The 23671-nt window shown below is 42.4% G+C and overlaps 2 protein-coding genes across 4 annotated transcripts in view; both read right to left on the bottom strand.

Moving 5' to 3' along the window:
* Positions 1-12972: 12972 nt before the first annotated feature.
* LOC105079210 (forkhead box protein D4-like 1) lies at positions 12973-16056 on the bottom strand. Its single transcript, XM_074361423.1, has one exon. The coding sequence runs from the start codon at positions 14914-14916 to the stop codon at positions 13627-13629; it is 1290 nt and encodes a 429-aa protein (XP_074217524.1). The 5' UTR covers positions 14917-16056; the 3' UTR covers positions 12973-13626.
* A 6166-nt stretch (positions 16057-22222) lies between these two features.
* The window catches only part of ZNG1A (Zn regulated GTPase metalloprotein activator 1A), a 39111-nt gene continuing 37662 nt past the window's right edge, over positions 22223-23671 (bottom strand). For all 3 annotated transcript variants that reach the window (XM_010967903.3, XM_010967904.3, XM_074361656.1), the window contains one exon: positions 22223-23332. In XM_010967903.3, the coding sequence (XP_010966205.2) occupies positions 23226-23332 (107 nt within the window). In that variant the 3' untranslated portion in view covers positions 22223-23225. The remainder of the gene's footprint in view (positions 23333-23671) is intronic.

Raw genomic sequence — 23671 nt, 5'->3', positions numbered from 1 at the left:
CCAACCATATGGCACTCTAGAAAAGCCAAAACCATGGAGACGGTATAAAGATCAGTGGTTGTGGGTTTAGGGGGAGGGAGAGATGAATGAGCAGAGCACAGGGGATTTTAGGGCAGTGAAACTACTCTTCATGACACTGTAATGGTGGATACATGTCATTACAGATTTGTCCATAATGTAAACTATGGACTATGGACTTTGGGAGATAATGACATGTCAATGTAGGTTCATCAGCTGTAACAAATGTACCTCTCTAGGGGCAGGGGGATGTTGGTAATAGAGGAGACTATGCATGGGGAGGGGAGACAGTATGTGAGAAATATCTGTACTTTCCACCAATTGTGCTGTGACCCTAATACTGCTCTAAAAAATAAAGCCTATTTAAAAAAGAGGGATAAATTCAGATTTTGAGATTGGCAGATACACACTACTATAGGTCAAAATCATGAAAATTGAGGTCCCAGGAAGTACCAGGATGCCCCAAGTATAGCTGACTCATCACCTGAGACCAAAAGAAGTGGGTCTGCAGTTAAAGAAGCAGGTCAACTAAGGCTCCAAAAAGGAGATGGAGCAGATGCAATGGGAAGTCTGGAAGGAGAGCAGGAGCCAATCTGACAACAAGACATGAGGATGCAGAGCAAGGTAGTCATCGAATGACCCTAGTGGACAGCACATTCCTTGACAGGCAGCCTGAGCCCTCCTGCTGGAAGGCTTGCTCTGGATACCGGTGAGCACGTCAAGTAGGTGCTAACACCACGAAGTTGGTTTTTAACTGCTGTGTGTTGGCTGTCTTTCTAACAGGCACAGAGGACACATGTGCTTCCTCACTCCCTTTGAAGTGAGGCACAGGCATGTGGTTTGATCTGGCCAGAGGGATGTGAATGAAAGTGAGTGGGCACTTCCAATGGAAACTTTAAAAGCCACTGCACACTTCAACATGCCTAGGTCACTGACTAAGGATGCCTCGTGTTAGAGCGAAAATTAAACTTTTTTGTGTTAAGTCACAGAGATTCAGAGGTTGGTTATTACTGCAGCTTAACTAGGATCTACTGATTAATACGCTACAGTTTGAGATTATGAATGGAACTCTTTTAGTTCAGAGTTTCTTTGACTGCCATTTGGGGTTGGATAATGCAGTGTTGGAGGAGTGGCTATGCTGTGTCTTGCAGGATGTTGAGCAGCATCCTTGCCACAAGACACCAGGAGCACCCCTTCCCCAGTTGCAACAATTAAAAAATGCCTCCAGACAGTATGATTCCACTTATGTGAGATATCTAGGGTCATCAGATTCATAGAGACAGAAAGTAAATGGTGGTTGCCAGGGACTGGAGGGAGGAAGGAATGAGGAGTCATTGTTTAATGGGTACAGTTTCAGTTTTCCAAAATGAAAAGAGTTCTGGAGCTGGCTAGTGGTGATGGAGTCACAACAGTGTGGATGTACTTAAAGCCACTGAATTGTCCACTTAAAAGTGGTCGAAATGGTAAAGTTTTATATTACATGTGTTTTGCCACAATTTTTAAAAGTGGAGGGAAAAAATGTCTCCAGACACGGCCACATGTCCCCTGGGAGGCAAAATCACTCCTGGTTGAGAACGACTATTCTAGCTGTAGCAGCGCCTCACTGAAACGTGGATGTAAAAATGCAGGGCTAAGGCTCGGTTGTTTTACATGATTAAAGGTTAGAATTTCAACTCTCCAAAAATGGTTTTTATCTGCTCTGATTTTAGGCCAGGATCTCCACAATGATTAAACAGTTTGATCCAGAAAAGGTTCCTCCCTATGGACCCAAAACCGATGTGATAGAAATAAGCCCTGCGAAAGTTTTTACATTATTTTAAGCCTTTCCCTCCATTTGAGAAACAGACTGCCCTAGGGATTTTATTTGGAATAATTATTCCTAAAACCCACTGGTTCTTCACATAGACGCTAAGGTTAAGAGGCAAAGGAACACTGAAGCAATAGAATGGGGAGAGAGGAGGGGCTATCCAGCTGATTTGTGATTCTACCACTTGGAAGTGCTCATGGGTTTCCCTTCTTGAGTTCGCCTTGAAGAGCAGTCCTCAAGTCTGAGGAGAAAATTAAGGCCAACACAGGAGTCCAAGTGGCAACTGGCTCTGCTCTCTGTGAACTGAATTCCATCTGACATTGAGGGCTTCTAATATCCACCCGCACGGCCACCACCCTGCCTGAATTACCTTGGGGAATTCTCTTTCTATACCAACGTTGGATACATTCTTATCCCTCCATCCTTTTCCATATTGACTCCCTCCCACTGCCACAGTCTAGGGCCATGACATGGAGGGCAACCCAAGTGCTAGATGAAGACTTCATCTCAAAGTCAGGGACAGGCGCCCTTGTAGGCAGGGCTTTTCTCTCTGGCCCTTAGGGACATTCTCCAGGCTGACACGGAAACTGCTCCCCCAAAGCTCTATAATAGGCATGAACAGATTACCCTCCTCTTCTTGGTTCCCATGGCCAGAATCCTTAACTAATTCTCAACCCACAAAGGAGGGCTAGTTTCACAAGCTGTTGTTTCAGCTGCTCACTTCAACATCTGCTCTTGATTTGCTCACTGAACACCTCCAACACGCACAGGGCCGCACAGTCATGCTTCAGCCCGCTCAGCATTTTGCCCCCTCCACCCATGAACACATTTGCATCTGCACACACCTGTCCCACCCCCTCCTACCCCCAGTGCTGCCCACCGTTGTTACATGCACCTGTGCTCCAGCCCGCTACTCCTCAAGAGTAGCACCATCATTCCTTGCTCTTGGTCCAGAATCTGACCTTTCCATCTGCAGGTCTCGTCACGTATTCAACAGAGTAACATGTTTAAGTCTCTCCCATCTTGGAATTTAAAATCCTTCCTTTACTCCTGCCTCCCTCTCCAACTTCTGAAAGCTTCTACAATATTCTTTGCTACTTATTTGCCTCTGGGTCGATCAGTGACCCCTGCAAAATTCATGTCCTTCCCAGAAACCTAAGACTGTGATCTTATTTGGAAATAGCGTTGTTAACAGATTTAATCAGTTAAGTAAAGGGTCCAATATGGCCAGTGTTGAGCACATGGGATGAGCACTGATCTCTAACCGCTACTGCTGTGAGAGTTATGTTCTCCCTCCTTTCCCCATCTCTGCAGGCATCTCGTTCTCCAGCCAGTCAGAATCACTGTCTCATCACACTGCGTTTCCCTGGCTCTGGCCTCCATACACACTGCCTGAATATATTTCCCTCTCCCCTCTCAGCCTGAGAACTCAATGAACACACTTCAGGACCCATCTCCTCTGTGGAGCTGCCCTAGCCGCCTCTCCAGTGGGGTTAGATGTGCTCCTCACCAGGCCGTATAGGATCGATCCTCTGTCAGAACACAGATCATACTAGATTATAATAAACTGCACCCGGTCAACTCCTCAGGCAAGGACTTTGCCTTATTGATCTTGGCAATGCCAGCACTGGCAAAGCCAGGTCAGTAAAGGTTGTGGGATTAAGTAATGCGTTATTCAAGGCAGAGTGGAGGTGGGGCACAAATATGTCCCAGGCCACCTGGGCGGTCTTGTCCTGGACACAGTCCTGATATTATTCCCAGCACCCCGTTCACTTTCAATAGTGTCCCCATGTGCATAATAAATTAAAAAGTCACTCTAGGTATGAGAGCCGTGATTCTCACCCTATCAGACACAATCTCCCTTTGTCTAACGACTACTTTGAAATGTCTCCATTTACTATGCTTAAAGCTTAAATAAAATTGATAGATAATATAATCTCAATTTCCAAATAATCGATGTAATGCGCTAGATGGAAGTTAAAGATTTAAAATGAAAGTAGCTTAAAATAAAATTATATGTATTTTGATGTACAAATGCTTGGGTAAATGACTTACAGTAAGAGAGATCAAAATTACCCTCTCACCTGAAACAACTAAAAAACTGACAAAAGGTATGAAATAATGGTCTTCAAGACACCAGAATTAAGCAACAAAGAACAGCAATTCCCCAGATTCGGGAAACAAACGAGGTGAGCCCTTCCACTGTCCCAGTTTACTGCCTTGGGAGGGTTCCCAGGCCACAGCACAGGGAAGGGGATGCAGACAGAGCCTAGGGGTGTTCCTGAGCGCAGAGGACAGAGCTGGGAGTCTGGGAAGGCTAGAATTCCCCAAGCAGGGTACTGGGGAGAAGAGTGCTGCTCAGAACTGAAGCAAACACTCATCTCCCTGTGCATCCGGCAGAGCCCTGACCAGAGCATCTGTGTGAGAAAACTACCTGAAACTGGAGAAAGAACGATCCACGAGGGAAAAGCAGTGGCTGCTCACATGGGGCCACAATTAGTGTCTGTTGTCATCAGTCAGAGTGGAAAACCTCAATGGAGATGGGTTTTTCCTCATTATGACGCAAAACAAGCCCTAGACCAAATACTGTTCTTATCACCCAATGAAGCAAGGTCTGAGAGGCTCAGACCCTTTCCGAGTAGCTTAATGCTGTGACAGAACAAAGCTCAAGAATATTTATAGGAATACAAACCTATCACATACCCAACAAGGTAAAATTCACAGTGTCTGTCATCCAATCAAAAATTATCAGGGCTGTGAAGAGGCAAGAAAATACGACACACAAAAATAAATCAAAACCAATCCAGAAATGACAGAAATTACAGAACTAGTACACAAGTACATTTGAAAAGTTCATGTAACTCTATTCCATATGTTCCAGAAGCTAAAGACTGAGCATTTTAACCAGAGACACGGGAGATCGAGGAAAAGACCCAAGTTCAACTTCTAGAGATGAACGTTACAATGTGTGAGATTAAAAAAATACACTGGATGAGATTAACAGCAGATCAGACATTGCAGAACAAAAGATAAGTAAATTTTAAAACACAGCAATAGAAATTACCCAAAATGAAACAGAGAGAAAAAAATATTTCAAAAAATTTAACAGAGCAGCAGTGAGCTATCAGACAACTTCAAGCAGCCTAAGTGGGGAGGATATAGCTCAATAGTATAGTTCTTGCCTAGCATGCATGAAGTCCTGGGTTCAATCCCCCATACCTCCATTAAAAAGAAAAATAAATAAACCTAATTACCCCCCCAAAATTAAAAAATTTTAAAAAGAAGCCTAACATATGCTAATATATATATATTTGGAATGGGGTGGAGGAGAAGAAGGGACAGAAAAAATACTTAAAGAAATAAAAGTTAATATTTTTCCAAATGCTCAGGTAAGGCTAACCTTGAAGACCGTGAACTAGACATGTGCGTACGTTTAAACATGTAAATCACCATGACAGCGACAGCTACAAATGCAGACGGTTGCAGGTGGTGTTCTACTGGTAATTCAAATTCAAATGAATGGTTTTCTTCCTTGAGTGGGACTGTCTGGTATATTTCAGGACGTTAATCAATCCTAAACCTCAACTCAAAAAATGTCAGTAATGCTTCCCAATCACTGAGCCCAAAACACAAAAATCCCTCCCTAGAGTGTGGTGCCACTTCTCTGAGAGCCATTGGCCTACAAAAGACCAGAGCCAGCAAACTACGGGCTGAGTTTGTATGGTCTGTCAGCTAAGAATGGTTTTACATTTTTGAAAGGTTGTGAAGAGGAGAAGAAGAGAGAGAAAAGAGAAGAGGAGGAAAAGAAGATGAAGTAGAAGAAAGAGAGGAAGAAAAGGAAAAGTGACAGATTATAAGTGGCCCATGAAGCCTAAGATAAGATTTTGCTGACCCCTGGTTTATATTCCAGAAGAAAAAAGATATTATATGGCCCATTCCCACAAGACATTTATAACCCAAAGGGGAAATGTATGCTAGGATTCAATCCGAGAAGCAGAACCACCATGAGCAATATGCAATAAGGGATGTATTACAGGGATTAAACTTCATGCAACTGCAGGAACTGGTAAAGAACTACTGCAGGCTGATGCCTCTGTGCCTGGCGGGGGACGGAGGTCACTGCAGGCTGAAGAAAAGCTACACCAGATGGGGCAAGCAAGGACAATCGGGAACCCACCAGAGCCAATTGGAACCCATGAAGACAAACTAGAGCCTGTGACTCTCTCACCGCCTCCAATCTCATTGATGAGCGTGACTGAGAAGCTGGTGCCCTCTGCTATGGAGCTGCATGCACGCACTGTCTCTCTATGGCTCTCACAACCCGTGGGCTTACCCAGCATTGCCCATATCATACAATCCTATAGTTGCCTGCTTTCTTGTCTGTGTCTGGACTCTAAGCCCTGGTGGTGGGGGCTGCATCTGTCCTGTTCATCATTGTATTATCCCTTGCTTCCAGCACAGTACTTTGCACAGAGTAACTGTTCAATCAACATTATCTGGGTGAATGAGTGAAAACCAAATCGACAAATCAAGTGAAAATTAAGCTGGGCAGAAATGAAGCAGGTGATTTATTCGAGAGGAGGATGCTCCTGTGCTAATTCTAATTTTAGAGGTGTTGTGGTGACTTCATGTTATTCTACGGGGCTTCAGTGGTAGACAAGAGCAATTCTCTTTATAAACAGGAAGAATTTACCCAAAGGGTGTGTACTTCACCATACTGGTCTTTGGGAAGTGATGATGCACTTGATTGTCCTCACACCAGAAGGTTGAGCTAAGCTAGTAGGAGACCTGCACTGGGAAACTTCTGACAGGAAAGAAACAGCATGCCCAGTACACCACCCACGTGGAACAGGAAATAAAAGATGCCCTCCATGTAAAGACTGACCACGACACAAGAAAAAGGGTATTAGGCAAGGTTCCACCAATACTTAGGGATACGTCATAATTATTATCATCATTAAATAACAGTTAACATTTATAGAGCATTTACCCCATGCCAGGCTAAGCACTTCATGTGCATTATTTCAGGTAATCTTCACAATGAAATCTATAATTATCACCATTGTATAGATGCATACATGGGGAAATTGAGACTTTGAGAGATTAAGTTGTTTGTCCCAGGTCACAGAGCTAGTAAGAGGCAGAACTGAATTGCAAACCAACATACTTTTCATCCAGAGACCCAATTCCTCACTACTACTTATCCTTGGAAACTGGGCTATTCTCTGAGAAAACATGATTCTAAGTTTTATTTAACAAACAGAAGCTGTTTCCCTACAGTAGGTATTTAAATAGTTTCAGTAAACATTGGAAATCTACTCCAGGATTAACATTTCAAAACTATTGAATATCAAATATATGTGTATATACATATTTGTATATCATATACAGATTTGATATGTGATAGCATATTGATAAAGTGCTGAATGCAGTGAATCTGGAAATTCAGGTAAACAAAAAATACCCAACAGCATTATATAAAATACCAGCTATTTACCAAACAAGTATCAAATGATTAAGAGTATGACCTATTAATTAAGGTATTAGAACATACAAATCCAGTTTTACCTAAAATCTCTATTTGTTCTAGGTGAATAATACTTTTTGAACAACATTTATAATTTGAATAATATTTAGGCCCATCTAACCTTAAATTAGAGCCCAAAATATGTACCACTCTTTTACACACTTATATTATAGATACAATAGATTCAAATTAATTTCATGTGGAGAGAGCCCTCCTATTTACTAGAGGGGATGCTTTGCAATTCATGAATTGTTGAATAAAGCCCATTAGATCTTCAAATTAAAAAAAAAATTCACATGTATTGGTGACAACATGCTGGGAATTGTTTGGGATACAAAGATGACTAAGATTTGATCTCTACCTACACAAGGATTCCAGAGACTGGGGGACACTGAAATCTCTGCAAATAACTGCAGAAGGAGACAAATGATAATGAAAACCCAATGTAAAATGGAAGAGTGGAAATGGAAATTGTATTTAGTACACATACTCATTAAAATTATAAAGACTCCCCACAAATTGGCATCTTTTAATTTTTATTAAACATATTTCTTATGTTAAAGTGCAATTTTTTTCTGTCCAGTCTAATTTCTTTCATATTTCACAATTCCTAAAGCTGTTTAATTTAGAATTATCCTAAAATGAATTTTCTTCTCATGAGCACAGAATTTATGCTATTCCCCTACCCCTGCCCTCAATAAATGTTACCAATTTTCATTCTGAAATACAAAACAATATAAAACATAAAATTTTGAAACATGTCTTTGGAACTTCAACTAAAATTTTAAAGGTGCAAAGAGGTTCATTCATGCCAAAATAAGACTAGATTTAAATTTTTAGACAAAACATTTGATTGGTAATTTTATATTTCTATAAATATATGGAAAATAATCTCATGTTTATAGTTGTAAGAAAATGTTTTATTTACATTTAGGAAAAAATTATGCCAGAGTCACACTTGCCCTAATAAAATAATGTTTTCTCAACCATTGACTCTTAAAGGTATCTTAACTAAGCCCTGCCCCTCCACGAACAATATTATCATTTGCTAATACTCAAAAGTCTAAATAAATAACTTTATCCCTGGGAATATCTTTAAATATTATTAGAATATTATCTGTAACCACAAGATCAAGAATGCCAAATTCTTGAAGACAGCCCAGTTTCAACAATAAAAATGCAATTAAAAAAAAAAAAAAGGACTGGTGAAACCTAAAAGAGACCTAAGAGACTCTATCAACCAAATTGTGTAGCCCTTATTTGCATCCTGATTCAAACCAGCCAACTGAACGAAAACAGTTCTGAAAGGACTGAAGATATTCAAGTACAGCTTGGATAAATTGATGCTATTATCGAATCATTTAGGTGTGGTGGTAACAGTATTGTGGTCACACTGATGGAATACCTAGTGTTTAAACAAATGTTCAAAAACATCTGTGGATGGAATGATAGGATATCTGGGATTTGATTTAAAATAATCCAGTAAGAAAGGACTGTCAGCAGATAAAGATGAAACAAGATTAGCCCAGCCAAGGGGTACACAGAGGTTAATTATATTAATTTCTCCACCTGTGTATATGTTTAGAAATTTCCATTATAGAAAAATTTTCAATAAAGGATAAAACACTGCTTGAAATATAGCATGTCTCTTATACAACAGATACCTTGAATAACATGATAATACAGTCACCTTAATTTTAACTTATAAACCGTGATAATATTAAGGTAGTTGAGCAATAGGAAACCAATGTTAAACTGAATTTCAGACTGAGTCTTCAAATCCTTTTTTTAACCCACACCTGATTTTCTTGGTTTTTTGTTTTGTTTTTGTTTTTATGGGGCAAATTTTGGTATTAATAGCTAGTATCTATTTAAATTGTTTGCACCTAGTGATGTATATGGAATCATGAATGGTTAAAACCCATTTAAATAATTTCAGTGTGGATATAAAAATATGGCCATTAAGATTAAACTATTTTTGTAGAAATTACAGAAAGGTGACATTAGCAATTAGACTAAGATTACAATTTAGACTGGAGTCATATGCTAACGTGGGAAGACATTTCTAAACATTCTTCCTAAATGCTGGGGAAAATGAGAGCTATGAGTCCCCCACACTTCAATAAAATGTGAAGGACGGGCTCAAATTCTTAGAAAATGAAATTTGCTCTCTCTCTCTCCCCCAGCCTTGCTCATTCTTATCGCCATTTTGATTCCATTTTCGTAGTCTACTCTTTCTCTAGATTTTCTACTGTCTGTTATTGCATCCAAGTCAAAATGAAAGGAAAGCGGGTGTCTGGTTTAGGGAGAAAGATGAGAGATGAGAGAGGTTCCTGAATCATGAGCTACGTTCCCTTGAAAAAGCAAGTACCAAGCATTTGGGATTCCCGATGTACGCTGGAACAGAGCAAATAGAACGTTACCTTGGGGCCAGGTTGCAAGGCGCGGGGCGTGCAGGCTACCGATAAGCACCCAGGCTTGCAGCCTTCGGCCACCTTGGGGGACTCCAGTCCTCCCGATCCCCGGACGCTCTCCCTCCTTCTCTGCAAGGGGTCCCCACCTCCACTCCTATCTCTGCAGCCCGGACCGGAGGGTGACTGAGGGCTGGTCCTTCCCCAGCCCGGGGTCCCCGACCCCTCCGCCTCTCCCTAGGCGGGTTTAGCTCAGCTTCCTGAGTACATCAGGATCCAGTGCCCGCGAGGGGCGCGAAGTGGAGCAGGGTCAAGATTCCCTGTGGCTTAGCGCGGCTGCGTGGGGCTGTGCGGGGTATGGGCTGCCTACCTCCACCACCGAAGGCTCGCAGCGGGGAGGAAGCGGCAGCTCCAGCCCTGCAGGCGGAGTTCGTGGTACTGCGGACGCCTACGTCGAGGGGTGCCTCGGTTCCTGGGGAGCATGAAGGGAACGAGTGAAAATCACCCTCTGCTGACTCCTCTCTGGGGGCCATGGGTTAGGCGGAATCCTCTAGTCCGGTGTGGGCTAGGCCATGTCCACAGCTCCGCCCGGGCACTACCTCGGGAAACGCAAAGAGCGGAGCCAGGGCGCAGGGGTGGGGCTCTGACTGCGCCGAACCTTAGGGAGTCCGCGTCTTGGGGAGAGAAATGAGCTTGCTGGCGTGCGGAGCTTGCAAGGAGGATTTGGGACCCCAGTCTCCTTGAAGGCCTGGGCCTCTGCAACCCACACGAGGCCCAGGCAGAAAAGTCGCGAGCGCCCATAAGGCTAGTAATTCAGGAACCAGACGGGGCCCAGGACCACTGCCTAAGGGTCCTCGGGGGAGTTTCTTAATTTCTCTAAGTCGCAAATTTCTTATCTGTATAATGGAGTTTCCGTAGTGTCTTCTAAATTGGGTGCTGGGAGAATTAAAGGGCAATTCACTGCCTGCAGATTGGGAGCAGGAGAACGAGTAGTTGCTATTGTTACTATTATTATTAATAGTGTTATTATCAGCGTGCAGAACCTCAGGGAGGGTTGCTTTTCCCCGGTTTCCGTTTTGCCCTCGCCCCAGCCCCTCTGTGCCTCCCAAATCCTTCGCACTCTGCTCCAGCCCTTAGGCTCCACTACCCCAGCTGCTCTGGAGTTATCCAGTTAGCCTGGCCTCAGGAAGACGAGCCCGAGGGTTGAAGATGACCCCGGACCCCCATCCCTTCAAGCAACTCGGAAGCAATGTGCCTCAGGCGTGAGGGTTTAACGTGGACCCGCATTCTTGCCCAAGCCTTGGGAGGCGGCCAGAAGCCTCGGAAGCCTGAGGCGCCCTGACGTCCCTACTCAGAACCACCGGGGCTGGGGCTGGGAACCAAACCTGCATCCTCGCGCTCCGCGCGGTCCAGAACGCGGCCCGGCCTGCCCACTGTGCCGAGCACCACGCGCCCTCAGCACATTCCCGACGCCGGCCGTCCCTGCCCAGGAGGCTGTGGCGCCGCCGCAAAGCCGGCGGGAACGCGCCAGCCCCGCCAGCAGAAATGGCTCGGCAAGCGCTCGTCGTCGTGGGTCGGCTCGCAACCGCTGAGGCACCGGGCGCGGTCGGCTGAGCGAGCCTCGCGGGTCCCACTGCGCGAGCCCGCGTCAAGGCCCGGCCTCTCTGCGCAGTCGCGGCTCTCCGTCCAGGTGGACCTGAGCGCCGCGTTTTGATTAGAGAAGAACAGTTATTTACTATTCCACCGAATCGATATTTTGCTGGAAAATTCATTGTTCGACGTGGTTTCATTCGGTAATAATTTGGAGCTTGGGAAGCTGGCTTGGGCCGAGCACCACCCTGCAGTCACCCGTGTGCGTAGCTCGGCTGGTCTGGCCTGGGCCGCGGGAAAGAAGACTCCGCGCCTCCTCAGGGGGCGTGCGGGAGAGTTGCGGCTCGGCTCTGTGTTCATCCGCGGTTGTAACCGGCGCTCCGACGTTTGTTGACCGAATAAATGAATGAATGTGGGCCTGGAGAGTTTCTGCACAAGGGGCAAGGTGGAATTGGAATGTGAACGGGTGAGTTGTTGGCTTGAAATTGGCTCCCTTTTTATTCTCGCTTGTTTCCAGACTCTTAGACCAGACTTGCAGAATTTGCCTAAAGGATCTTAAAGCTGAGGTGGTGAAAGTGAGACAGCCTGAGTTCACTCTTGGGCAAAGCCTGAGAGAGAGAAGGGAAGGAAGGGGATGAAGGGGGTTTGAGGGATCGCCTGCAGGCCGAGAATAGAGGCCAACATAGGCAACTGGTGTTGCCTGACCTGCGGGCGAAGATGACAGGTGCAGAGCGGAGGGCAGAATCGGAAGCTCGAAGCTCTCGTCCGGCGGCTACCAAGGGGCTGGGATTAACAATTTTCCAGGACATCTCCGGAACCGAACTGCTGCAAGCCAGGAGGAGGTGGGGATCACAGGCGGAAGTTCCGAGTAATGGAATGGAGATGAGAAGCTGGAGTAAAACTGGACCTGTAAAAACGTGTGTCTCTATATGTTCCCTCCCTCCTGGAAAGAGAAATTCATAACTGGAAATTGAGTAGATGAGGTGGAACGACCTTTCTTACGCTCACGGAGTGGCTTCTTCCAAAGCGGCCCGAAATACAATTCTTTAGAAACGTGAGCCCTACCCACTTCAGGGAGAGCAGCAGTGTCTCTAGATATTTGCTTTCTCTGGCTGAAGTATTTCTTGATGAACGTCTTCGTCTTGTTTCCCTCCCACCCAGTCACCAGAAGCTGAGTACAGTGAAACCTTTCTGGTTGCAAAGTTCTTTCAGAAATTCTTTTCGGGGGCCGGTGGGGGGCGGAGTTCTTTCTAAAGAAAGGGAATTGGAGTCCCTAGAAGGCACCTGCCTGGAGAGTTTTTTAAAATTGCAAATTATGGGATCCGAATGCTGCATTTGATATTTCTCTCTTCTTTGGGTCCTGGTTTTGAAAGTTCTATTTTTTAAATTGCCTCCTCCCTCCCCCGATAAACTTTGACCACTACATTCCATATTTTTAAAGACAATTTTTTCAACTTCAAATATTTGGAAGTTTTAGAAGCTATTTTGAAAATAATTGTCAAACTAAATTGTTTAATTGGGAGGGAAGAACCACGTTTTAAAAGAAGTTTCATTTAGAAAGTGAATAATAAGAAATAATATAAAATAAACGATGTCATGTGATTTAGCATTTTATTTAGTCTGTATAGTTAGGCATAATTTTAACATCTCTCTACGGAAGATGGCACATCAGACACACAGATCAGAAATAAATCCTCTGAAATTAAAATTCTACTTATATTACACATCGATTTCAGGAAGACGTAAAGAGCATAAGCATTCTGCACTGGACTTGGGAATAATACCTGCAGTTCCTAGGGAGTGAAGACGGAGAAATACGTTGTGCATTGGATGCTGTATTTTCTTTGTATTTCTTTAAATACCAGAACACAATGCCCCAGTCATGTTCATAATTCCTCTGGTAATGTGCAAATCAGAAAAGCTCTGGAAGCCACAACTGGAAAAGAAAAGCTGAGACTTGACCCTGACGCGATCGAACGTTTACGTTCAGGTTGTCTTAAGGGAACAGTAACTGTTAACTTTTCCTTTGTAAATACTTCGCAGAGAACCAAAATTAGTTGTTGCTCGGCTGTGGGATTCAGATGCACACGCCTAGTCCCGTCTGTGCAAGGTGGAGTACGCCAGGGCAGGCGGCAAGGAGAGAAGGATCTGGGTGGCTCCGCCCTGCAGCTTGGCTCGTCTTATGCCTCGCTGAATCCGCGCCAGGGTAGGTGTGGGTGCTATTCAAAAGGCCGGCGAGGGCCGCTCTCTGCCTGAAGGGACAACCAGCGACGTCAGCCTAGAGGCCCCTCTGCTCCGGGCTGACACCCCAGTAGCGCCGGGGTGGCGGACAGGTGCTGGCTCAGCAAAGCGACCTTGCTAGGAGCGCAGCCCCTGGTACTGTACTGCGGCTGCTGCTGTTGCTGCACAATCGTCCGGGCAGCGGATGCCGCGGCGGCGGCGGCGGCGGACACGTGGAGCAAGGGGACGGCGGCCTGGGGATGCAACAGGCACGACGGGCTCCGCAGCAGGTGGCAGTAGCTCCACGGGGTAGGGGGCCGACTCTGCGCAGCACCTGTACTCGCTCCCCGGACCCCTTGCATGATACTCTCGATGCTGAAGGAGGTGCATCTGCTTCCCGGCAGCGACGCCAGCCCCTTGCCCCCCTCCCAAGGCTGGGAGCCCAGAGCGGGCTGCAGCGCTGGAAGGGCGCCGGGGGTCACCAGATCCGCACTATGCGCTTTGCTGGGAGCCTCAGCGTAGGTGGGGGCGGAGAGCAGCAGGTAGCGGAGCGCATGAGGTTGTAGCAGCGTGCATGGGCGGTTCTCCGTGGCGGCCCCCAGGACAGGCTGCAGTGGTGCCGGGGCCCCGAGCAACAGGCCAGGATAGGAACCGTGCAGGGTGGCGGGCGCAGCGGGCAGGGGAAATGGGTGGTGCGGGTGGGCTCCCGGGGACGGATGGAGGCGCTTGAAGCGCTTCCTGCGCCGAAGGAAGCTGCCATTGTCGAACATGTCCTGGGAGGCGGGGTCCAGGCTCCAGTAGTTGCCCTTGCCCGGGTGCCCCGGCTCTCGGGGTATCTTGACGAAGCAGTCGTTGAGCGAGAGGTTGTGTCGGATGCTGTTCTGCCAGGCAGGGAACTTGCGGCGGTAGTAGGGGAAGCGGCCGCTGATGAAGGCGCAGATGCCGCTAAGCGTGAGGCGCTTGTGCGGGCTCTGCAGGATGGCCATGGTGATGAGCGCGATGTATGAGTAGGGGGGCTTTGCCGGCTGCGGGGCGTCCCCAGAGGCAGCTGCAGATCCCGTCGATGCCCTAAACTTGGGGCCAAACTCGGAGGAGTCGCTCGGGCAGCCGCTGCTCTCGGTGCGCTCTCTGGGAAGCGCACCCGAGCACCGCCGCGCCCTGTGCAGCTCCGGCTGGTGCAGTTGCTCTAGGGGCCGCTGGCTCCCCTCTGGCTCCTCGTCTTCCTCTTCCTCCTCCTCATCTTCTTCCTCCTCTCCCAGGATATCGATCTCACCGTCTTCCCCATTGGAGCCCCGGAGGCTTCGCGGTGTGGAGCGAAGTCGCTCAGCTCTTGGCAAGTTCATGGAGTAGGAGGTCCTGCAGACGCCGGAGAGGTGGCGGCTGTTCACCTGGCCCTGGGTAGGCCGGGCTGGAAGCCTGGATTAAGAGTGTTCTGAGAAGCAGGGACGCTTGCCGTTACCTTTTTAGGTAGTCTTTTTCTTCTGCCAGTTTCTCCTCCGTTCCTACACCATGTGGCAAAGATGTACTTTGCCTCTTATTAAAGCTTCTTCGAGTCCTGGTGTGGTGGACACACCCCCTTTATACCCTTTCCTGCCCTACCTCAGAGCGCTCCCACTTCCTCCCGACGCAGTCCAATGAGGGTCCTTTGCGCATTACCCGACGCGGCAAGAGCTTTCAGCCTCCTCCTCCTCACACCCACCTGCCATTAAGGAAGATGCTCCACTCCTCAGGCTTAGCCAGCCAATAGGGCCAGGAGTTGCACAGGCTGTTAATGTGCTTCAAAAACCGCGCAAATAAAAAAGAGGTAGGAAAATATGTGCCCCCAAATCCCAAAATGGGAGGCAGGGGGTGGGGGGCGCAAAGGCACTGAAATGTATACGGTGTTAGGTTGTAAAAGAATGTGTAACAGTAAAAGTGTTTTTGTGTTTCATAGCTGGTTAATCACTCATTTTCATTGGTGTTTTCTGTCCTCATCCAGAATGATGAGTGGAAATTTTAATGTTTTAATTATATCCCGAGCTCAGACTGGAACATGAGAGGGTGTTACGTTGTCCCTATTACCTCCATCTCAGTTTCCCAAAGTATCTGACTCAACGTTTTCAGAAAAGGCTGATAAGTTCTACCAACAAGTTGTAGAAATTCAGCGTGGAGGGAAAGCAGGGGGGCTAAAGAGAAGTCTTATTCCAGCTGTGATTGTCAACTTCTTTGAACATTTAACCGGAGTATTAAGTACATTTTATACTGCGATCTTGCATACACAGACTTACATAACTAAAGTGGGTTTCATAAAACAAGGGATCACGGTTACTTTTTTTTAACGGCCATGACCAATTAAATTGATTCTGCCACATACTAACTGGCAGAATCCCGTTTTAAAAATCCTTTTCACAAAAATGGCCCCGGAAGTCCAAAGGATGCAGTCTGTGAGTCACTCTCTCTCTCCTTCCTTCCTTCCTTAAAAAAAAAAAAAAAAAAAAAAAAAAAAAAAGCCAACATTAAGCACTTTTACTGTAATAATAAATACTAAACTTGAAACTTAAATGGGAAAAAAGGAGGCTGCAGTTTCAGTGTCTTTAAATCACCAGGTCATCATTCCTTACTCTCAATGGAGAGAAACAAGACGACAGAGAACACTGTTTAATTTGCTTCACATCCTTGGAAGTAACAGGATTTTTAGATTGGCTTCATTTAACTCAGCTCAGGGAATAAAGTAGCAATACAGCACAATGTAACATAATGTGCGTTATATAACTAGGGATCTTATGGTGAAATACTGAGCAACAGTATATATTCATAATTGAATGCCCACCTACTTGTGAAAAGAATTTGAGGTGGCATCTAATAAAAACGCAGCATAAATATATTGTATTTTGCCATTGGTTGTTACACAGTAAATCTTTCATTAGTGTTTTTAAAATGACAGTGAATTTTCACTGAGAAATTGGAAGCAGGCTAACATAACATATAGCAGCTTAAAGTAGCTAGTTTCTTCGGGATACAAATTTGAAAACAGCTTTCTTGCAAGTCTTTAAAAAGTCTTATCCTCTGCTTCTGAGGTGTTTACCCTCTAAGGCTTCTCAGTTATGTGTAGCTTGAAGTAGTACAAATAACAGAAGGTTTCAAGCCTACCAGATTTGTGTTTGAATCCCAAATTAACCAATTACTACTTGTGTGAACTATTCAACTAAGCTTCAGGAGGGCTGGGACAGGTGTCTTATTCATTCTTAGAATCCCAGATGCCTCCCCCTTAGCCCCCTGCAGCTAAGGTATATTTCTTCCATCAGCATAGGAATCCGATTACCTGGAAAGGAGGCATTGTTAGTTTTCCTAGATTCAACTTCTATAGGGATTTTAGTTATTTAAAAATGAAAAGAGAAAAGTAAGGGGACTTGTAAAAAAAAAAAAAAAAAAAACCAGAACAGAAACAAACAAAAAAACCCCAAAAAGCAAAACCACCCCCACAAATGGAAGTATGTCAAAGGGGACAAGGAGACAAGAAAGAGCTCCCAATGGCCAAAGCTGGGATAGTGTTCGATTACCCAAGGCATAAAATAAATATTCATGTGTCTATACTGGTTTAAAAAAAAAAAGAAAAGAAAAAGATGATTGAGAAAATAAACAGGAGAGGCAAATCTCCCCTGCAGAAGAATTCCAAATAAATTATGTAGGTATTCTGCCCTCGAGGTAGTGGCATATAACCTCTACTCTTTTACTGTGGGCAGTGCATAGATTTCCTTCCAAAGAATACAGTATGAAGTTGTGGGAAGGTGAATGACATCCTGGAGAAACCTGACAAAGACTTGCGATCAGGTAACCAATGTCAATGTCAACAGTCATAAATCATGTTGATAGTATACACCCTTGATACGAGATGAAAATGGGAGACATGACTACCAACTGTAAAGCGGTGTCCTGGGTGGGATCTTGGAACACAGAAAGGACGTTAGGTAAAAACTACAGATATCTTTGGTTAATAATAATTTAACAACATTGGTTCACTAATTGTAACAGATGTACCATACTACTGGAAGATGTTAAATGTGTGAGTGTAGCAAGCTGGGGAAAGAATATGGGAATTCTCTACTACTATCTGCTCAATTTTTCTATACATTTGAAACTGTCCTGAGAATTATATTTTATTTAAAAAAAATTAAACAGGAGAAAAAGGGCCTGCAGCCAAAAAGTAGAAATTCAAATGTTCAACAACCGATGAGTGGAAGAACAAAATGTGGTATACAAATATAATTTTTTTCAGCCATAAGAAGAAACAAAGTGCTGATACATGCTACAACATGGATGAACCTTGAAAACATCATGGTAATCTAAAGGAGTCCCAATAGGCAAATCTCTAGAGACAGAAAGTAGATTAGTGGTTGCAGGGGGCTAGGAGCTGGGGGAAACGGGGAGTAACTGCTAATGGATACAGTTTCTTTTGGGAGTGATGAAAATGTTCTGGAATTAGATAGTGGTAGTGATTGCCACCACCTGTGGATATACTGAAGTCATGGATTGTATAATTCAGAGGGTAAATTTTATGTGAATTGTATCTAAATAAAATTAATATACAAAACATATCAATGTAAAAACAAAGAGCTGTATCAATGAAAACTAAGTTAAATGCTTTAGAAAGACTCGACTATGGCAAGTCATTCTTAAAACAAACAAAAAAAGCCTTTCTGTCCCATCTGATAAATTTTTTAGTGTTGCCTTACTTTGTGCTCATGAAACTGTGAAACATTTAACATGGGGCCTAATGCTCAGTGACCACTCAATAATATTTGGAGATTACTTCTTTCCTAACACTGAATAGGTTTTTATCCTGAGCAAACCTATCAAGGGCTCCCCAAACACCATCCTACTTTGAAAAACCAAACTTTCTACGCTACTATAGAGAATAATGATGATGTCTGGTTTCTCTCCATTTCACTCTGAAAATTAAAGGCAATCTGGTTGATTCTAATACTAAATAAGTAAAGTTGATTCTAATATTAAGACTAATTCTGAAGGGGAAAAATGTTTATTTCATATCAAAGTAGGGCAAATTGCTGGACATTCAAAGACAGAATTCACTTTTTTCAGTATCACTTCCACAATGGATGGCATTTCTAGAACTGGGAAAGTCATTTCAAAGCAATCTAAAAATACAGTTTTCCCTTCTACATTAGTAATCCAAAGGAAACATTCCGTTTGTAGCAGCTACCAAGCCCACAAATGTTTACAAGTCTTTTAGATTTGGTTGATAATTCCCTTTAAACTTCATGAACTAGGAATCACAGACCCTTTCAGTCACCTAGTCTTCCTTCGCCCACTGGGTTGAACCTCCCTACAGCTATCCTAAACTCAGTACCAACGCTCCTGCCCCTTTCACTAAAAGCTGGAAAAGCCCAGGAAAGAACCATCTGTTTTAAGAACCTGTGCAGAAGCTTGAATAATTTATCAAATCTTTCTGGAAAAGGATAATTCATATCTACTGAAATTCTGTATCCAGGGTGCTTTAAATTTAATCCCTGGAACAATCCAGAGAGATTTGCATTTTATCTCCATTTTATGAATAAGGAAGCAAAGGCTCAGAGAGATTTAGTAATTTATTCTGTATTACTCAGTGTCCTATAAAGTTACAGATGAACTACGCCTAAACCTTGATTATCATCATCACCATAATCATAATACCCTGCAAATTTTCTATGATTAGCAGAATAATGGCCCATGCTGTTAGTTACCGATTTCCATTATAAAGATAAAAAATCTTCTCTGGAATATCTATAGCAGCTTCCCAGCTCCTCTGAAGTGCAGGTTAAATTGGTAATGGCTCTGATCACTGAAAAATACTCCATTTTGGGAAAAATAAGAGTGAAGAATAGGACAATGTATATTTAAAAGACATATAAATAACATAAAAATACAGTGAAAAGTCTAAATTAAAACAAGATGCCATTCCATCCAGAATGGCAAAGGTTAAAATGTGTTACCCAGGTGTGGAAAATAGGTACCTTTATATGCTACTGTATTATGGTAAACAGGCACAGCCTTTTGGGAGGGCACTTTATCAATATCTATTAAGAATTTTAAATGCACATCTCCTGGAAGCTAGTGATTCCACCCTTTCATATCTCTTCTAGAGAAATATTCTCACATAAGAATAGAGACGTTCACTGCAGCACTGTTTACAATTTCAAAAACAGGAAACTAGCTCATCTGCCACAATGACCACAACCACATCACTTGTCCAGCTCAAAACCCTTCACACCATTTCCCAGAATAATCCAAATGTTTTGCTTTGTGCCATAAGGAGCACAAAGCCTGGCCCTGGCTTACAATTCCAATCCCACCTCATACCCTAGCTTCTGCCACCCTTGCCTCCTTCCTCATCTTCGCTAGGGAACGCTATGCTACTTCCCACCTAAAGGGCCTCTCTACTACTCACTCCATCTGTGTAGAACCTTCTCCCCTACTTTGCATGAATGACTCCTTTTAATTACATTCCTAACTTAAAAGCTACCTCTGGCAACCCTGGTGAACCTTAAGGGTATTATGTTAAGTGAAATAAGTAACCAAAAGACAAACAATGTAGGGTTTCACTCATATGTGGAATATATAAACAAATGAATAAAAGAGAAAAACAAACAAAAACAAACATGTAGACACTGAGAACAGAGCAGAGATTACCAGAGGGGAAGGAGGGAGATGAGGGCAAAATGGAGGAAGCTAATCAACTGCATGGTGAAGGATGGAAACTAAATTTTTGGTGGTGCACACTGTAGTGTATACAGAAGTAAAACTAGAATGTTGTACACCTGAGACATAATGTTATTAACTAATGTCATCTCAGTAAGAATTTTTTTTTTAAATGACAACTCTCCCCAAATTGTACTATAGATTCAGTGCAACCCCAGTTAAAATCCTAGCAGGCTTTTTGAAGACACTGACAAGTTAATCATAAGATTTATATTGAAAACCAAAAAATCTAGAATAGCTAAAACAACTCTAAAAAAGATCAAGATTGGAAAATTTACATTACCTAATTTCAAGACTTACTCAAAGGCTATGGTTATCAGGACAGTGTAGTGGTGGAGTAAGGACACCATATAACTCAATGAATCAAAATATTGTCCATGAAAACACACACACACACACACACACACACACACACACACAGAGCAAGTGATTTTTCAGCAATAGCGCAAGATGTAATTCAAAGATGAAAGGAGTTTTCAACAAGTAATGATGGAACATTTAACTTGAAATGGATTGTGAAGCTAAGTTTTAAGAGCTAAAATTAAGTTCCTAAAAGAAAACATAGGAAAAATCTTTGTGACATTGGGATTTATCAAAAGTTCTGAAACAGGGCACAAAAGAAAAAAAAAGCCACCCCTCCTCAGGGAAGTGCCCACTCACTCTAAAGATGGTCTTGATTTTTATCAGCCTTCTTCAGGTACCTCATTTTTTCTCATTTTTCTATGTCCCTCCACTAGAATGTAAGCAGTAAAACCTGGCCTTAAACTGTCATGTGTAGTTTCAGCCCCATCAGTAATACTGGGCAAACCTGAAAGCTCTCAAAAAACGTTTTTTTTAAAGAAATGTATTCTATGTTACACTATGAATTTCTGTGTTGCAGTTAAAGACATTTATATGCACTATCATGGAAAAATCGAATAGTTTTTTTTTTAAGCAAGTTGTATTACAATATATAAAGAATAATGTTTTATTTAAAACACACATAAAAATAAAACCTTTCCTTGAGGACATTTATGGCAAGTTCGTAAGCTTCCTAAAGAAATACCTTAAACTATAGCTTTACTATTGGAAAATAATTCACTTTGGGAAACAAAATAAACCATAATATGTGTAAGTGAAAAGAAATGTCTAAAAGGATAGACATTAAACTGACAACACGGCTTACCCTGAAGAAGTGACAGTGACTGAAGGAGAAAGGTCAGGGGAGATTGACTTCATCTGTAATGCTGGCATTTTTACAACACAAATGTATTCATGCAATACTTATGCAATGAAAGATACTTAAAGATTAATATATTTTAAAGAAAAAACATATTTATGAGTTTAATAAACACAGATGTTTAAGAGTTTAGATTAATGTTACCTCAAACATTTCTCCTACAATAAGACAATTAATTATAAGCCATTTCTCATGGTCTAGGACAGATGAATCTAAATAATTATTATTTGTCAATGAACATTATGAAATATTACCATGACTACATTAATTATAAACTTTAAATTGTTAGCAAGAAGAAAATATTTATCTATGCTCTGTTGTGGGCCAGAAGCTAAGCTGGGTGCATCACAAATCTATTTAACCTTCACCACAACATTGAATGTTTCATATTATCACTGTCCACTTTAAAAATAAGAAAACTAATCTCAGATAAAATATTTGACCCAAGATTATACAGCCAAGAAGCAGCAGAGCTGGAATTAAAGCCCAGATCTGACTCAAAAATCAGCTGACTTTCCACTGAGCAATTTACTGCCACAAAATAAGTGTATTCTCTCAACCACGAATTAAGAGAATAGATTCAGGAGGCAAATGGATAAATAGAGAAGTTATATGAAAAAGGTACAGAATGCAGGGGAAGGGAGACAGATAATCTAATCAGTTAGCCTGCCTCCAACCAATGCAACCACTCAAGATACGCAGATGTAAATCTTTTATTTAAAATTCTGAAAAAATGTTCCAAAAGTCATTTTGACAGCCTTCTGATATTCAACGACCATTAGTTTGGGAAAGATCATCCTTAAATTCCAGCCAATCCTTTCTTCTCTTACAATCTGAATATAGTTATGCTGACCTGGCCTGTAGTAGGAATGGGAGAAAAGTAACCCATTGTATACTTACACACCATTTATATAAAGATTCTTAAATCATCAAAAATTACCTGCAGTTACATCTGAAGTTCTGTATCTTGTCACTTTTAGCTTACATTGAAAATTAAAGAAGTTCAAAAATACCAAGATGAATGTAATACCAGTAGTAAAATCTACTCTAAAATTAAAAGGTCTGTAACTGAAATCTTTGAAATAGATTACAAAGTGAATGGTTGAAATTCCATTGCACTGACTACCACCAGTAAGGCTTAGAATTTGATTAAGAGATGGTTTCAGTTAATTTCTTTGACTTAGGTTTCTTCCACTTCTAAGTCTGTACTTACAATAAAACTTTTACTACCTTCAGTAAAAAATGGTGACATTATTTGTTTTTAAAAATTTTTTGTTACTAACAATAAAATTACATCCATGCAACCAGCTGAAGTTCTAAGGGAAAATGACAATGTTGAAGTAAGTTTCATCATCATTATTATAAATAACTTCCATGGGTGAGAAATTCAGCCTATGTAAACTCCAAAGCCAATTCTGAGAGACATTTTGGTGAATCATCTGTCTACACAAACACACACACGTGCACACACACACACACAAACTTCAGAGGATACTTTATTGTGTGAATGTCAAATGTTTTACAATACTGATTTGCTATATTTTATGTATTCTATAAAATAAATACTATTTTAAAGTACACTGAAATTCATAAGAGAAGTAATGCAAAGAACAGACACCTACATCTAGTAGGAAATATATCTAGTAGGAAACTTATTTCCAATTTTATCATCCAATCCTTTTGATAACGCTTCTAGTGTTATGGACAAACTTGATCTTCTTTGAAATGTGTTGTCCACCATTTTTCTGTTTCAGCCACAGTAGCTATAAATAGTTGTTTAAGGATATCTTTATCTAAATTCCTGCCTGTAAACAGAAACAAAATATGGTATGATTATATTATGCTTATTAAAATAACACAGTTTACCTATCAAGTCCAGATCATTAAATGCTTCATGATTTTCAGAAATTTACAAAAACAATAACAATTAGAGATTCCTTCCTTAACTTTCCCTTAGAACCAAATTGGCATTTGGATTAATCACTTTTCTAAAGTTATTTGAAGAAGAGTAAAAGGCTTAATGAATTCTTATGAATGTGTTATCACATAATTAAGACAAATACATTAACCAGAAGCTTATCTGGATTTACAAAAGTGGTTCAGATAGGCTAAAACTGCTTAAGGAGCACATCATATCTGTTTCA

The sequence above is a fragment of the Camelus bactrianus genome, chromosome 4 (assembly GCF_048773025.1).
Source record: "Camelus bactrianus isolate YW-2024 breed Bactrian camel chromosome 4, ASM4877302v1, whole genome shotgun sequence".
NCBI lineage: Eukaryota > Metazoa > Chordata > Mammalia > Artiodactyla > Camelidae > Camelus > Camelus bactrianus.
The sequence above is the reverse complement of the archived record's forward strand: the minus strand, read 5'-3'. Positions and strand labels throughout refer to the sequence as shown.

Bases quoted from the DNA above. Each gene is read 5' to 3' on its own strand.
- LOC105079210 (XM_074361423.1), bottom strand. From the start codon at position 14,916: ATGAACTTGCCAAGAGCTGAGCGACTTCGCTCCACACCGCGAAGCCTC.